The sequence below is a fragment of the Nematostella vectensis genome, chromosome 1 (assembly GCF_932526225.1).
Source record: "Nematostella vectensis chromosome 1, jaNemVect1.1, whole genome shotgun sequence".
NCBI lineage: Eukaryota > Metazoa > Cnidaria > Anthozoa > Actiniaria > Edwardsiidae > Nematostella > Nematostella vectensis.
This window is the reverse complement of record NC_064034.1, coordinates 20,436,090-20,451,304: the sequence shown is the minus strand read 5'-3', so window position 1 is coordinate 20,451,304 and position 15,215 is coordinate 20,436,090. Positions and strand designations below refer to the sequence as shown.

The following is a 15,215-nucleotide window of genomic DNA, read 5'->3' as shown; positions in this document are numbered from 1 at the left end:
CTCTGAACAATCGAGAAACCATGATTCCACGTGGCAGCCCGGGGCACGACAAACTGCACAAAGTGCGGCCGTTTTTAGACGCGCCATGGTTTTAAACAATATATGCCGATGAAGCCAATAAAGCGAGGAATAAAGATATGGGTGCGCGCTGATGCAGAAACGGCGTTCGTTCCTGAAATGCAAGTATACACGGGGAAGAAAGATGGCAACAAGGACTCGGGTATCAAGTTGTTTACGAGTTGACTCGTAAAGTCGCAGGAAAAGGTCACTACATCTTCTGTGACAACTTCTTTACTTCGGTAAAGCTAGCAGAAGACTTGCTAAAGGATAAGATCTATCTCTCTGGTACAACAAGCAATCGAAAGGACTTCCCGGACGAACTGAAAGGCGCCGCTGCGATAAAAACCTTCGCCGAGGAGAGTCAATATTCCACCAGAAGGGCAATGTTGTTTTTACCATATGGAAGGACAAAAAGGCAGTTGCCTTTATTAGTACCCAATGCGAAGCAAAAGGCACAGAGACCGTCAACCGCAGACAAAAAGACGGCTCTATTGTCAAGGTCGATTTCCTTCCCGTTGTCACGATATACAACAAGTTCATGGGCGGCGTTGACAAAGCCGATCAGTATTGGCAGTACTACGAGGTAACAAGGCTCGCTCAGGTGGAGGTAGTATTTGTTTTGGTTCGGATTGGATGTAGCAGTCTGACTCAGTTGAAGTTTAGAGTGTAGCTTGCTAGGGGACTTATCAATGGTTTCTCTTCGCGCAAGCATGCTCTGCATGAGGGCAGTATTCAAGACGGTCACTGGCATGTGCAGATGACAAAAGGGCAATGCAAACGATGCCTGAAGAATGGGATAACAAAGTTCTGTTAACAAGGCTGCAAAAAGTGCGCTTTGCGCTACTGCTTGCAGGCCTTTCAATAGAAGGCGGCTACCGGCGGTGAACCGCCGCCTACTTCAAAACACAGTAAAAAAAGGTTGGGCAATCTGCCCTAAAACTTGCTCTAGAAACGTTGTCAAATGAAAATGAAATACTCACTAGTATGTTGTTGTATCATTTTCTTATTTAGCAGGGTCTTTTTAGCAATACTTTTCTTCGTTCAATTGCATTCTCGTCCAAATAACTCAAGTCGCGTGTTGTTTTGTTTACGACCGCCATCTTGGATTCGCATCGATATGGATTATGGGTAGTGTGAGCCTAATTGTGTACAGCGGTATTTCTCTTCAAACATGGCGACGTCCAACAAGAGATCAAAGAGAGATGCGACCGCGAGTTCGGGCATGAATATTCATGCTTTCAGAAGCTATTTTGTAAATGAAAATAGATCGGGTAATATATCATTTCTTTATTGAGGTTTTGAAATTATTACAAATGCGTTGTGTTGTTTGAACCAGTTAGTTTGAACTTTTGAACTACTAAATTGTGAACATCTATCATCGATCACTTATCCTGTGAACGAGCTTTCTCCTGTGAGGTCTGTTTCATTTTGTAGCAAGTCGGCGTGTCTGAGAGACGACTGCTTACGAAAAGATCAAAGACTCACAGGAGAAAGCTCGGCTCGCAGGGTATCGATCACGAACAAAAACTACAAGTTTTTTTGTGTCTTGTGCCTATTATTTTCGGTTTCTTGTGTGCTCGCAAGAGAGACCTCTGCCGAGGTTGACTGTCTTGGACAGTCTGGTGACGGCCTGATGGGTTTCTAGATTCGTCAGATTCACGTTTTTTTTTTCATCATCTACAATACAAACTCTCCTGGGAAACGAAAGCAGTATCTTAGTAGAATTCGCCTTGTTCGAGGTTTCATTACCAAAAATCAGGGACAATATGGCGGCTATTTTTACGGCGCATGTCTGAAATGCCATTTAAAAATGGCCGATTATTTTCAAAGATTGTATGCAATGAAATTTGAAAAGCTCGAAATATAGTATTTATGCAAACTAATACAATTTTGCGGTCTTCTTAACTTATTTACCTGACTTCAATCTACTTACCAGGATTGGTTTTTGAGGCTTTCATGGAAGTTTTGATCGGGCAATATTATAGCTAAATATACCATAAAACTCTCCGTGGATTTTCTTCAAACTTGTAATAGTAGTTCACCAAATACATGAAATGATGTTGCAGCACATCGATGAATCGATTACGCGGTCTTCCCATGTTATCGAAGGCAGCATGATCTCGTGAAACAGCCATTTTTAATGGCAATTGATAATCATTTGGAACGGGCAAAACTCTGTCGAAGTCCCTGAATTTCATTCTTTAAGTATTGCTATCTGAATCTGAGGTACCGCGGTTTGTAGCTTGAGAAAAACCTCTGAAATCTTCGAGTAAATGCTACTAAACCACTTCTTTCTCCGCCATTTTAAGCCTATGTAACCAGGCCTAAAAGGTGCAAAAAAGATTCGTGGGGGTATAAGAGAGGCAAGAGAAAGTATAATAAATTATAATAAATTCGCCATGTAGGACGAAGTTATCAAGGCCAGTGTACTCATTGCATTCATGATCCTTCAAAACAATATCTAATATTTAGATTCTCGAATATTTTTGTACATTATATTGCTTTTTACTTAATCAAATAAATAATGGGATTCCTGTGGTTAATAAAATTCCAACACTGAGCTAGCAGAGCTAACTAAGAGCAACAAAATATGTCTGAGATTTTATCCGAATACTCTAAACAAGCAATAGATTGGAAATTAAAATTTGATTCAGAGATTAATCCAAGGAGTTCATTTGCTTATTTAACTGGAGAATCTGCAAAGCTATTTGAAGTTGCTTTCACTGTTAAGGTTCCATTTCCTTTGTTCAAAATATGGAATAATTTTTCACAAAAAAGTACCTCAGATGGAAGCTGTTATAGTCTAACAGACCTGCTCAATGCCACAGTACCTGGACACTGTTGGGCTATTGCAAAGGGATCAAGTGGACGGTTGGAAGAAAATCTAAGAAGGGAAACTGGAAAAGTTCTCTCCCTCTATAAGAAGTGCAAAGGTGGAAGGAACAGAAGGGAACTGGATAAAAGATATGCAGAATTCAGTATCCTTTCAAAAGAGCTTGAATCTATCTCAAAGCTCAGAGATGAATATGAAGATGTGAATCTGGAACTTCAAGAATGGAAAAATAAATGCACTGATTTGGAGTTGCAGAAAAAAACACTTTTGGAAGAGCTTAAGCAAGTTCAACAAACAAATTGTGAAGAAATTGAAGTTTTAGAAGCACTAAATGAAGAACTCAAAGCTTATGCACTGGCATTAGAGGAAGGGGATGAAAAATTGTGTTGTTCTTCAAAAAAGATTTCTGAGGTTGGTACAAAACAAAAATCAAGAAAACTTAAACAGCTAAAAGAGAGAGCTCAATGTGCTCTCTGGTTCTCAAAGACATTTGGTCTGGACATTGCATCTATTGCTTTTAAAGATCAGAGTGATGATGGCAAAATATATACTTTGAACTATGATGAACAGGAAAAAAATAGTGATGAAACTCAAAGACTTACAGAGGAAGAGAACCATAGGCTTGAACAAGTATTGTTTCTACTAGACAAATTTTGTGTAAGTGATGAATGCTATCATGAACTCAGTTTCCTAACAAATGATATCCCTCGATCTTACCTCATTAAACAAAAGAGGGACAAGCTCAATTCTCTCTGCCACATTGAGAGGGTGCCTGGCCCTGACCCTGGTGCTCAACGTTCCTTTTCCTTACTGCTAAAGGAGGTCATATCAAAGTATTTGGATTCACACCCATCTTTTGATTTCACTAAAAATCCACTAAAAGTTAAAATAAGTGGTGATGGGGCAAAGATGTCAAGAACAACCAATTTTATGATTCTCTCTTTCTCATTGCTGCAGTCTGGTGAATACAATGCATCAAAAGGAAACCATACGATTGGAATTGTGAATGGACCCGAACAATATGAAACACTGAAAGTTTCATACAACAGTCTAATTAAGGATATTAATGAGCATGTGAAAGCTAAAAAAGTCACTTTGGGAGACAAAGAAATTCCTTTAGAGTTTTTTCTTGGGGGTGATTTGAAATTTTTGCTGCTTTCAATGGGTCTCAGTGGTGCCACTTCTGATTATGCTTGTTTGTGGTGTATAGTTCACAAGTCTCAGAGGTGGAATATGAAACATGAATCAACATACTACAACTCAGACACAATGAAAAGAACAATCAAATCACTTAAGGAGTGGTGTACAAAAAAGAAAGAGAATTATTGTTGTATCAACCCACCTTTATTTGAGATTGAACTAGATCATGTCATTCTGGATGAACTGCATATGATGTTAAGGATAACAGACAGGCTGACAGAAAATTTGATTATTGAAGTAATGGAAAAAGACAGCAAAGAAGATATGCACAAACCAAGAGGAGAATGTAAAGGCATAGGCCTTGATAAGCTAATTAAAGCAATTAATGACATTGGCATAACATTTAATGTGTGGGAAAAACTGAATGCAGATGGAAAATCAAGTAAGCAGAAAGACTGGACAAGTTTAGTTGGCTCTGACAAAAAAAAGCTGATGAAATTTCTTCCTGAAAAGCTGAAATCCATGAATATACTCTTTGATGAAACCAAGTCTGAGGTCATAAAGCTTTGGGAAGACTTCCATTCATTATACCTGCTGATATGCTGTGCAAATGCTGATGAAACTACACCAGATTCTATTCACCAAAAGGCCAAAGCATGGATAGAATTATTTTCCAAGCTTGGTGCGAAACGTGTTGGTTATGGTAATGCCAGGGTGACCCCATACATGCATGCAGTTCCATACCACATACCCCAGTTTATCTTAAGTCATGGGCCAATCATACAGTTTTCAGGGCAAGGTGTGGAAAAAAACAACGATGATGCTAAGCGCATATACTACCAAAAGTCCAATAAATGGGATGCAGCTAAGGACATTCTGCTTTTGGAGTCTAGGCAAAAATCTCTAGAGCACCACGAAAGAGAGAAGAGAAAATATGTGAAGCGAAATGAGGAATGGTGGAATAGCAAAATTTTAGACTCAAGGAAAAGAAGAAGGAACACAGAATCAAATTATACTGCAACTACGAGTAACACTCTGGATGAATAAACATTATAAGTAGCAATAACAATGCTATTAATAACAACAGTACAATAAATTGTCATGTAAATAATTTTAAAACTATTCAACATTTCCTTGGTGATGTTATAACAATTTCTTTGTATATACATATATTATTCTATTGAGTCATATATTATTAAATCCTATGAATGATAAAAAAATATATTATAAAAAAAATCAAACAAACAAATTGTGCTGATCACAAGCTTTCCTATTTAAAGTTATAACTATTTTTTCTACAGGAGATGTTGGGCTCTTTTCTAATTTCCCACATGACACTATGTAGTAAGCTTTTGTGTATGAAAGGACAGTTTTGATTTTGATGGGGAAATCCACTGTAATTCCTTGTCCATGTTCATCCAGGCAGTAATACCAATACACTGGAAGGCCAAATCTTTTGAAATCAGATTTCTCATAAAACATAGACTTCTTGTCAGCAGCTAATTTACCACAGCCCTTAAATATGTATCTTACTATGTCATGATCAATACGGATTTCGGTGCTATGTACAGCTTTTACTGCCTTGGATTTCAAGATGCTTGTAATCCCCTCCAAAAACAAAGCTGATGCATTTTCTAGTCTTTCAGGTGTTATTACAGGGAATAGGTAAGATCTGAAAGTTCAAAATACATCAAAAGATCAGAAGCTATGACTTCCGGAATTTTTTATTAATAATATTTTTTTTAAAAAATCATTATTGAGGAGTTATTTCAGAATATTCACCTAATCAAAGCTTCTGTTAAATGATTCGCTGGCTCCCAAGTACTAGTCCAAATCGGCCAATTTTTCCACTTCACTAGGTACTCTTTATCCCCCTGTATCGAAACAAAATACAAAAATACAGCAATCAATGGAAATTCGGTGTACAATTCCTTTTGAAATCAAACCAAAAATGTGAGTTTCCAATTTATATTTTAACAAAATTGGGATTCTACTCAAATAAAAAGGTTTGCTCGAGCAAACTATCACTTACGTTTCTGGAGGTAATTCGCTGACTTATTATCCTTTCCACATCATATACCTTTGATCCACTTTTATACTTTCGTTTTCTTTGAAAATCGAAATTAAAATCGGCAGATGAAACATTATTCAGTGCTTTATAATCAATTCTTCTTGATCTCTGTCTTCCCTCCGCCATTTTGTTTTGGGTGAGCTGATATTCCGACGCATGCGCAGTAACGCCTAAATGAGACCGCTGTCAAAAAATACCGCCTGAACAAAATGTCCCTGATTTTTGGTAATGTCTTGAAACATTCCATAAGAACTGTCTAGATATTCATTTGAGTGAAAGCTATTTAGTGCCCGTTTGATCGGAAACTCGGCGGGGAGGGGGGCTCGCATATATGATATCCATATTGCCCATGTTGATATCCAGTTAGTCGATGTCCTAAATCATGGGCGTCAAAATGAAACTACGCGCGCTATTAGGTTAGAACAAAAAGTCACCACTGTCCGCGGGACAGTCCCGCATTCATCGCGCGCGTTGCACAAGCATATCAGCCGACTGTTCTTGTGACGGCCAAGCAAAAAAGAAAATATGGTGTACGTTGATAAGGGTATGTTCTTTTTTCTCGAATCTGTTATATATTTTTTCGATTTTGTTTCCCCTTGGTTTAACAATTCTGGTAGGAGTACAGTCCCTCGTTTCCCCCGGGTTTTGGCACTTACGCACATAGGTGCGGAAATCAATTTTCACGCTATTTCTCGCATCTGCCAGAAAAATGATTATTTGTCAACAGAGCTATTTTGGGGGGTCAAAAAACACAACAGACAGAAGAGTAATTACCATGAGACACAAAAAATAAAAGTAGAAGCAGAAAAAAATTGTTTTGCAAGAAGGGAAAGTTATAATTGGCAGATTTAACAAATTTCCAGGGGTTGAGCGTGGTATGTACTCTTATTTCCCACGCTACACGTCATCTTCGAGGTCAAAATGTTGTGGACTCACGAGACGAAGTCGAGTGAGTCCACAACAAATTTTGGCCTCGAAGATGACGTGTAGAGTGGGAAATAAGAGTACATACCACGCTCAACCCCTGGAAATTTGTTTTTTACCACAACAACAACTTCACTCATTTCACAATTTCACTCATTTTCGAGGAAGCACGTGCGACTTTCCGTTGCAAGTACCGCACGCGTGCGCGCGCGTGGTATGGACTCTTATTTACCACGGCGAATTGACCAATCAGAGCGCGAGATTACTAACAGTTGTGGTAAAAAAGGCGATTTTTGTTTGGGAACCAAATTATAAGAACGGTCCCATATCAATCAGATTTTTAACTGAATTACATAAAGACAGTATGTGGCAGAAAAACAGTATGTCAGAAAACGTTTTTCAAACATAGCTTTTTATTTCAAATAACATAACTTACGTGGTATTTTCCAGCCAAACCAAACGAAGAGACTACATTACCATCGCCGAACTCTGCTTCAAGCATTACTCAAGAGGTTCAAGATGGCACGGCATCAGGTGCCAATCTCATAGTGCATGGTGGCGAGACAAATGAGGCAAATGAAACACCTAGCAACCCGACCCCGCAAAACAGAGCAAAGGGCGAAGTTAAAAAGGCATGGACGGCAGAGGATGAGTCGAATTTCTTAATCTCTTCATTTGTTGATGACCCTCAGGTTATTCATAGCTTCCACACGTGTAGAAGCCGGAGGTGCATCTCTCTGCGCCCCACTGAAACGCGCCGCCTGGCTACGGGGGCTGCTGATCGCTTTCAGCATCAGTGGATAATGGATGAGAAGTTGTCATTGTCCACCGCCACTGATGTCAACTGGCTTATATATGTTGAAGGCCAGGGAATGTTCTGCTTGCTTTGTCGAAAGCATGGGACATCAAACCCCCAAAACAAAAGCAAAAAATACAGCCTCGATCCTGCTGTGCGATTTAAGCGAGCGGCTCTAGAGGATCATGCACAATCACAACAGCACAAAGCAGCAGTCGAGGCGGAGCTACTCAGCAGAGTATCAAGCTTTGAAGTAGCAATCAAAGAAATCCAAAGCAGTAAGGACGAGGTGTACTATAAGACATTTCTGGCCATGTACTGGCTAGCAAAAGAAGAGATGCCTAATAAGAAGTTCACTAGTCTGCTGTCAGTGCTTGAGCAACTAGGTCTCGACAACATCAAGTACTTTCAACACCGCTCTGCAGGATCAGTCCGAGAAATGTTCCTCCTTATTGGCAGCGTATTGAAAGAGCAGCTCACGACTAACTTGTCTCTCGCAAACTGCTTTGGAATTCTCTCTGACGAGGTATGCGATGTTTCCAACATAGAGCAGCTGGTAACATTTGTAAAATATGTTGACCCCAATAGTGGCAAAGCTCACACGACATTTCTGGCCGCCAGCGACCTGTTAGAGAGTTCTACAACAGGATCACCAGATGCCAAGTCCATCACAGAGGCCATTATTTCCCAAGTCACAGATGCTGGTCTGAAAATGGAAAATGTGTCAAGTTTCTCAAGCGATGGGGCATCCGTGATGACAGGCCGAAGATCCGGAGTAGCAACAAGGTTGAAAGCGGATAACAAGGCCATGCTTAACATCCATTGCATCTGTCACCGTTTGGCCCTTGCGTGCGGAGACGCCAACGACACAGTAGATTACATCAAACAAGTGGAGCGTATCCTTATTCAACTGTGGTCTTTCTTCGATAACTCAGCGAAGAAAACGGCGGCGTACGCGAAATCCGTACTTGAAGTCAAGAAGATAAATGTCAGCGCGAAAGGCAAGAAACAAATTGGAAAGCCTGCAGGACAAGATGGCTTTCAACGGAGAAGGCTATCGAAGGGGTCTTTGAAGATTACGAAGCATTACTTCAGACCCTTAGATTCTTCAAAGAGAGCAACGATGCAACAGCAACTGGCCTTTTGAAGCAAACTTCGAAGTTGAAATTTATAGGAACTGTGTATTTATTGCATGAGGTCCTTCCTATCCTCGGGCATCTGAGTAAGGCCTTCCAAGAGGGTGAAGTGTGTTTTGCTTCAATCGCACCAGCCATCGACTACACCATGGATCAGCTAGATGATGTCGCTAAGAACCAAACACACTTAGCCAGAATGACGGAAGATCTGATCGAGGGAGGGAGACTTTCAAGGTGCGACCTGCCAGATTTCACACCGGAGAAGAAGAGCATGCTGCAAAGCCTAACAAGGCAATATGTCCAGGCACTGAAAGACAACATCGTGAACAGGTTTTCTGGCAACCTAGAAGTCCTGACAGCCTTCAAAAATCTTTGACCCATGCGCCGTCCCAGAAAAGACAGATCCTGGCTTTAAGGAGTACGGGAAGAAAGAAGCAATAGTATTGGCCGACTTCTTTTACAATGGAAGCAACGACCAGGCTGAAAAGAAGGACGAGTTACTGGCGGAGTGGACCAAGATCAAATACAACATCTTGAGTTTAAAGAGCGAAGTCCCCCCAGACGTCAGACGTCCTTCAAAGAAGCTGACCAACCGGAAGACCCCGACAGAATGGCTGCTTGAGCACATGATGGCCATGAAAGCCACCTACCAACACATGTGTCCATGCCTCCTACAAATAGTAGAGATATGCCTTTCTCTGCCCGTTAGCAATGCTTGGCCAGAGCGAGGTGCCTCTGCTATCAAGCGTCTCAAGACTCGCCTCCGATCGTCAATGAAAAACGACATGCTCCAGGCCCTCATGCACGTAACCATCAATGGCCCTAGTACAAGTGAGTGCAAGCCTATCATAGAAGAGGTGACAAGGCAGTGGTTGGCCAAGCCCAGGCGCAAATTGGCAAATCCTCCATCAAAGGATCATCAACTGCACAAACCCACAACAACAGATGCAGGCACTCAAGTCGACCCAATCCCCATGGACATCACAGACATCGAGCATGTGTGGGAGACTGCCAGGGCGCTTAGAGGCGGATGCGGTTGCACTGGAGGAAGAAATGGAGGCAACCGCAGCGCTTTTGAAGCTCCCTCCTGATGATCTGTTTGGCGATTACTCAGACAGTGACTTTGAATACAGCGACTCTGAATGTGTCTGATGCTTTTGACAACAGCTCAGTGATCATTATTAATTTACAGTCAGGTGTTGTGCCATGAGTTGTTGTTCAAAACACAGCTGGATCTTGACGTTGTTATTTCAGATAGTACAATAGTGACAAAATTTCACTCAGTGAGCTTTTGTGCCGAGGTTGTAAAAAGCACAGCTGTATCTTGCGTATTCCGGTAAAATTTGGATACATTATTATTTCATTAGTCAGGTGTTGTGCCGTGAGTTGTTGTATAAAACACACCTGGATCTTGGCGTTGTTATTTCAGATACAATTTCATTTCAGATAGTACAATAGTGACAAATTTTTGACATCAATCTTGATATTAGCAATAATGATACCTTGTGTCCCGGGGTTGTAAAAGACATCAGTTGAGTCAGAAAATACTAAAGCTATGGAACACGTCTCAGTTGTACTTTTTGCCCTCAAAAATGCTGAAAAAAGGGCTGTGTGGATCACATATAACAGCCAAATTTTCAGCCCTCAGAATGCTGGAAAACGCATCCCTTATATACTAAATTGCAAAATTTCCCGGGGGGGCATGCCCCCGGACCCCCCTAGGTTACTCTGGCCTTACGGCCCTTGCTACTCACTAACAGCCGCCTACTCTAAACACACAGCCTCCTACTCAAATAATTATTGAAAGGCCTGGCTTGAACTGTTTCAAGAACCATAACCAGGACCAATAGGACATCAAGAACTGTCATGGCGCGAAATTCAAAACGCACAAAACAATCAAACATGTTTTGGATTTTTTACATGCTATAACAAATACGTTTGAAATCAAGAAACATGCTCAACATAATAGCTGTATTTTTATTGTAGATTTTGATGTAATATGAAAGATATTGACTTGTAATTTTAGGTTTAGATGATAAATAGGTGCACTTTGCAAATAACCATTATTTCAACTTCAAGTTTTATAAAATCTTATGGCACATTCACCCTAATTTTGTACATCAATGGATAGGGAATTGTCTTGGCAATATACATTTTTACTATTGTTAAACATGATTTGAGTATTTAAAGCCTTATTTTCAATTTTCTGGTACCATATAGAATTGGCTCCATTGATGAGAGCGTTAATCCCTAGGCCCTTGGGAAAATAGGGCTTCATCTGGCATGGGCCCCTTGGGAGTGAAAGGTTTAAACAGAGAGCGCATTGTCAATGGAGAGTTTAAGTGGAGTACGGAGGTCAAGAAGAGGAGTAGGGTGCTGAGAGGTCTCAGCACCTTCTAATAGACAAGCAGCAGCAAGCAGAAGGACTATCTTATGCTGCAGGAGCTTCCTAAGTGCTTATAGCTTTCTTTTGTAGGTTTTTCTCATAAAGAAATATGTTGTGGGACTTTAAGTCTTATTTCTGAAAAAGCTAATTTTTTGGGCAACCACTGTTTCTTAAACACAGATATTTTGAAAACTATCTATGGTATACCTATAAAATTTGGCAAGATGACAGAATGCTGAACCTAAATGTTGGTCAAAATTGAAAATTAACTTTGTAGGATCAGATTTCAACTAAACAAATATTAAAAAATACAATTTTTCTAATTGTGTGTTTGATGTGTTGATCAAAAATGTCATAACATTACGAATTTAGGTTCAGATTAAAGCCTTAATATCAGTGCATTATATTCTGAAAGTTTGAGGGGTTAAATGGAAACAGTAAAGGAGCTACAGCTATGGCCGTGAATTGGCTAGATTAGAGTAAAAAAGGCGTGGCTCTGTTTAAATGGCGACCTACTGTTACAAATTTTGTGTCATTTTTCTCCTTTTAATAAGGGCAATTCAATGGCATCATTATAAATTGAATACTGCACTTTTCCATTTTTTAAGGAACCACCTTAAACAAGAAAATAAACAATTGGGTGTGGTGTGCCATATAACAAGGCTGGATGAAAAGGAGAACAGGCTTAAAACGCAATTATCAATGGGTCAGTAAAATTCACTCACAGAGCAAACAACATTAATCAGAAAAAGAAAAAAAGAAAAACAAGTCTATAGGCTTGCCTATATTCATCAATGCAGGCATAAACAGGCATATGTCTGAGAAAAGCAGGTCAGACAATTAGAGAGAGATAAGCAATTGGTCAGAATTTCTAATTATAAGCAGATCTAGGTATGGTAGCTGGTGAGTGTTGGGCCGAGGGCTATTATACCACCTAAACCGAACACTTGTCGGACAAGATTTGTTGTAGTCATACCTGTGGCCACACCCATTGCTTCTCAAAGTTAAATAAACAGTTTAACAGAAGGCAGTGGATCAAAGCCATGAGTAGCTTAATGTATGACATTAAACATTAAGTATTCAGAAATAAAAAACCGTAGTTTCCATGATAAATTTAGTTGTATTTGAGCAGTGCAAGAACTAATTATTTTTTCATAATATTTGTATAGTTTTGATAATGGTATATCATAAGATATATAGGATAATATTTTCTTTTTTATACACCTAGAACATGTTACAATAGATTTAATTTATAGTTTTTCTTTCACATCTTGTTAGCAAATATTTGTAGATATTTATTTATAAAAATAATATTTCTACAAACTGAATAAGAAATAAGTAAATACAATAGCAGTAAAACATAACTGATAGGGTTAATTAGTTACATGTAATGCGAATGGATTAATATACTAATTGGGAAAATTTAACATATGCTAATGAGTAGAAAAATGAATTCCCTTCAGTCCAAAAAATCAAGGTCGTCAAGCCAAGAGACAGATACTTGAAAATATGAAAGTATCTTCACTACAATGACCGTTAAACGGCCAAAACCATGCAGTCATACCAAACACGACAAGGTTCACCTCATCCAGCTGCTCATAATGAAAGTTTTTTTGTTCAAAATAAGCTGAACAGGGAGTATGCGATCAATGATGGCCTTGTGAAATTTAGCAATTATAAAATTACTATACATCATAAGCAATACATGTCAGTGAAGTCTGTGAAGTGCGATATCAAGGTTTGGATTCATATCAACTCCATTATGCACTGTGTCCCACTTCCACGTCTACACCAGCAAACCACAACAAGGCCAAGAGTTTGGGCTCGGATGTAGAGTTGTAGACTATCTCTCAAACAATTTGAAAGGTAAAGGTTATCACCTTTATTGCAATAACTTTTCCTCCAGTGCCGGTTTGATGTCTTTGCTCCTGGAGGATCAAATTTATGATACAGCAACAAAATGCCAGAACAGTAAAGACTACTCTGTGGAACTTAACATGTTCAAATTGAAGCAGGTACAAAGTAAAGTCATGCAGAAGGCAGGAGTAAATGTGTCGCAGGACAAGAGAAAGGTGCTTTTTCCTTGGACAAATTGTTAACCCTTTAGAGACCTTAGGCCACTCAAGTGGCTCTCCTAACAAGTGGCCATAGGCCACTGAAGTGGCCAAAACAATACATCAACTTTGTAGCCTCCTATTGGTCTGTAAAATAATCACTTTTCTTTTGTTTGAGATTCCCACCAATCAGAATAAAGATCAAGGGTCTCTTGGGCATTAGCCCATGTGCTCACGTTGTGTATGCGATTTTATACGAATTTTTGAAGTGCAACATTAGATTGAGATTATTACAACATGGCAGCGTGTGCATATTCGATAATGATAACATATTCGATAATGATAGCGATGATAAAGTGTTTTACGGTTTCCCAGCCAAAGATATTGGCAAGCTAGTGGAGAGAGTGATTTATCATTTCAAGAAGATTTGAGTGATGAAGAAGGGTTAGAGAGCGGATACAAAGTCAAAAGCCATAAGTGGAGTCGTAAGCTACATGAAGTTGAACTCGCTCCTTTTGATCATGAAGTCCGTCCTACAAGTATTTTTCCAGCTGAAGCGAATTTGGTCAACCTTCGGAAAAAAGGCCGTGAACTGAAAGGCCCGGGTCCAGTCATTTGTGACGTAGATCGAGATGTCAACCAAATTACATGAGAAAACATAATGCGCGCGCTAAACCTGTTCCCGTCTTCATGTCTTCTTAGTTATTGCTGAAGAACGTTGTGTTTTACCGTCATATTTATATCTTAACATGGTAGTCAAATGATTATTTAACTCAAGGAAACAAATCTGCAAAATTTAGCAGATATTTTTTTTAGTCTTGCTGTTTTTGCCTTGTGCGCAGTGCTGCATTCGCAATCAAGAATGGCGACATTCTCACGAGCGCGCACTGTTTTTGAAACCTACAACAAAACGATATTTTCTTTTTTCGCATACAATTCTCGACTTTAAATTATTCTTTGCTTCATTGTGGGTAGCATTGCAATAGAAATCACCAATGAGAGGAAGAGATTGACCTGGGGCTGCACTACTTGCAATCTCACACTGGCCTTGGGTGCTTCAAGCCGTACCACGTCAAGTAGTTCACAACCAATGCAACAATGGCATGGGAGATTCAAATGCAAGGACAGAACATTGCTTATAAATATGTCTTTACTGCAACATACATAGCTAGAATAATATGTTTTAGGAGACTACTGACTCACCAATTCAATAATTTAACATGTATCATTTGAATTTTTTGTTATTTTAAGCATTTAGAAATGTTTTATTGAGATATGATGTAAATATTTTATCAATTTTCATGCTTTTGCACAGTTTTAGAGCTTTTTCTTAAGTGCTATACACATTGTATTTTGCTTATAAGTTCTGAATTTGTAATTGTTGCTTATCTAAGTCAAAGTATAATTTTCTTGTAGTATTTTAAGCAATATAAATCTATTAGAATCCCAATTGATCATGTTGTAATTTGAATGCTGTCAGCCATTTTGGCTTAGGCACAGGAATTCAATCAAATAATCACCCCGATTAATATTGGTTAGAGGCGATTTTTCAGCTCAAAACACAAGCAGTAGCAAGGTGATCATTTGCCCTCCAACATTGAGGAAGGGGGAGGGAAAGTGTCCCATTAGTTTTGTAAAAGATTGTAGGCTATAAATGTAAGATATAAGTAAATAAATGAATAATTTGATGGATTAGAATTAGATTAAAAAAATTAAGTTGGGTCTTAAAAAAGTAAGAAATATCCTTTACAATTCATTCTTCACCATCCCCTCACCCAAGTTTTGCCTGCCATCTTCCATCTAGCGTCCCTGAGT

General features: G+C 39.2%; 1 protein-coding gene across 1 annotated transcript; it reads left to right on the top strand.

The window, feature by feature from the left end:
• Positions 1–1,805: 1,805 nt before the first annotated feature.
• Positions 1,806–5,707, top strand: LOC125567846. Its single transcript, XM_048728475.1, has 2 exons — positions 1,806–5,082; positions 5,276–5,707. Exon 1 carries the CDS (start codon positions 2,651–2,653, stop codon positions 5,078–5,080), a length of 2,430 nt encoding a protein of 809 aa, XP_048584432.1. The 5' UTR covers positions 1,806–2,650; the 3' UTR covers positions 5,081–5,082; positions 5,276–5,707.
• Positions 5,708–15,215: the final 9,508 nt, after the last annotated feature.

What these genes read in the sequence shown, in the direction of transcription:
- LOC125567846 (XM_048728475.1), top strand. Translation starts at nt 2,651, where the DNA reads ATGTCTGAGATTTTATCCGAATACTCTAAACAAGCAATAGATTGGAAA.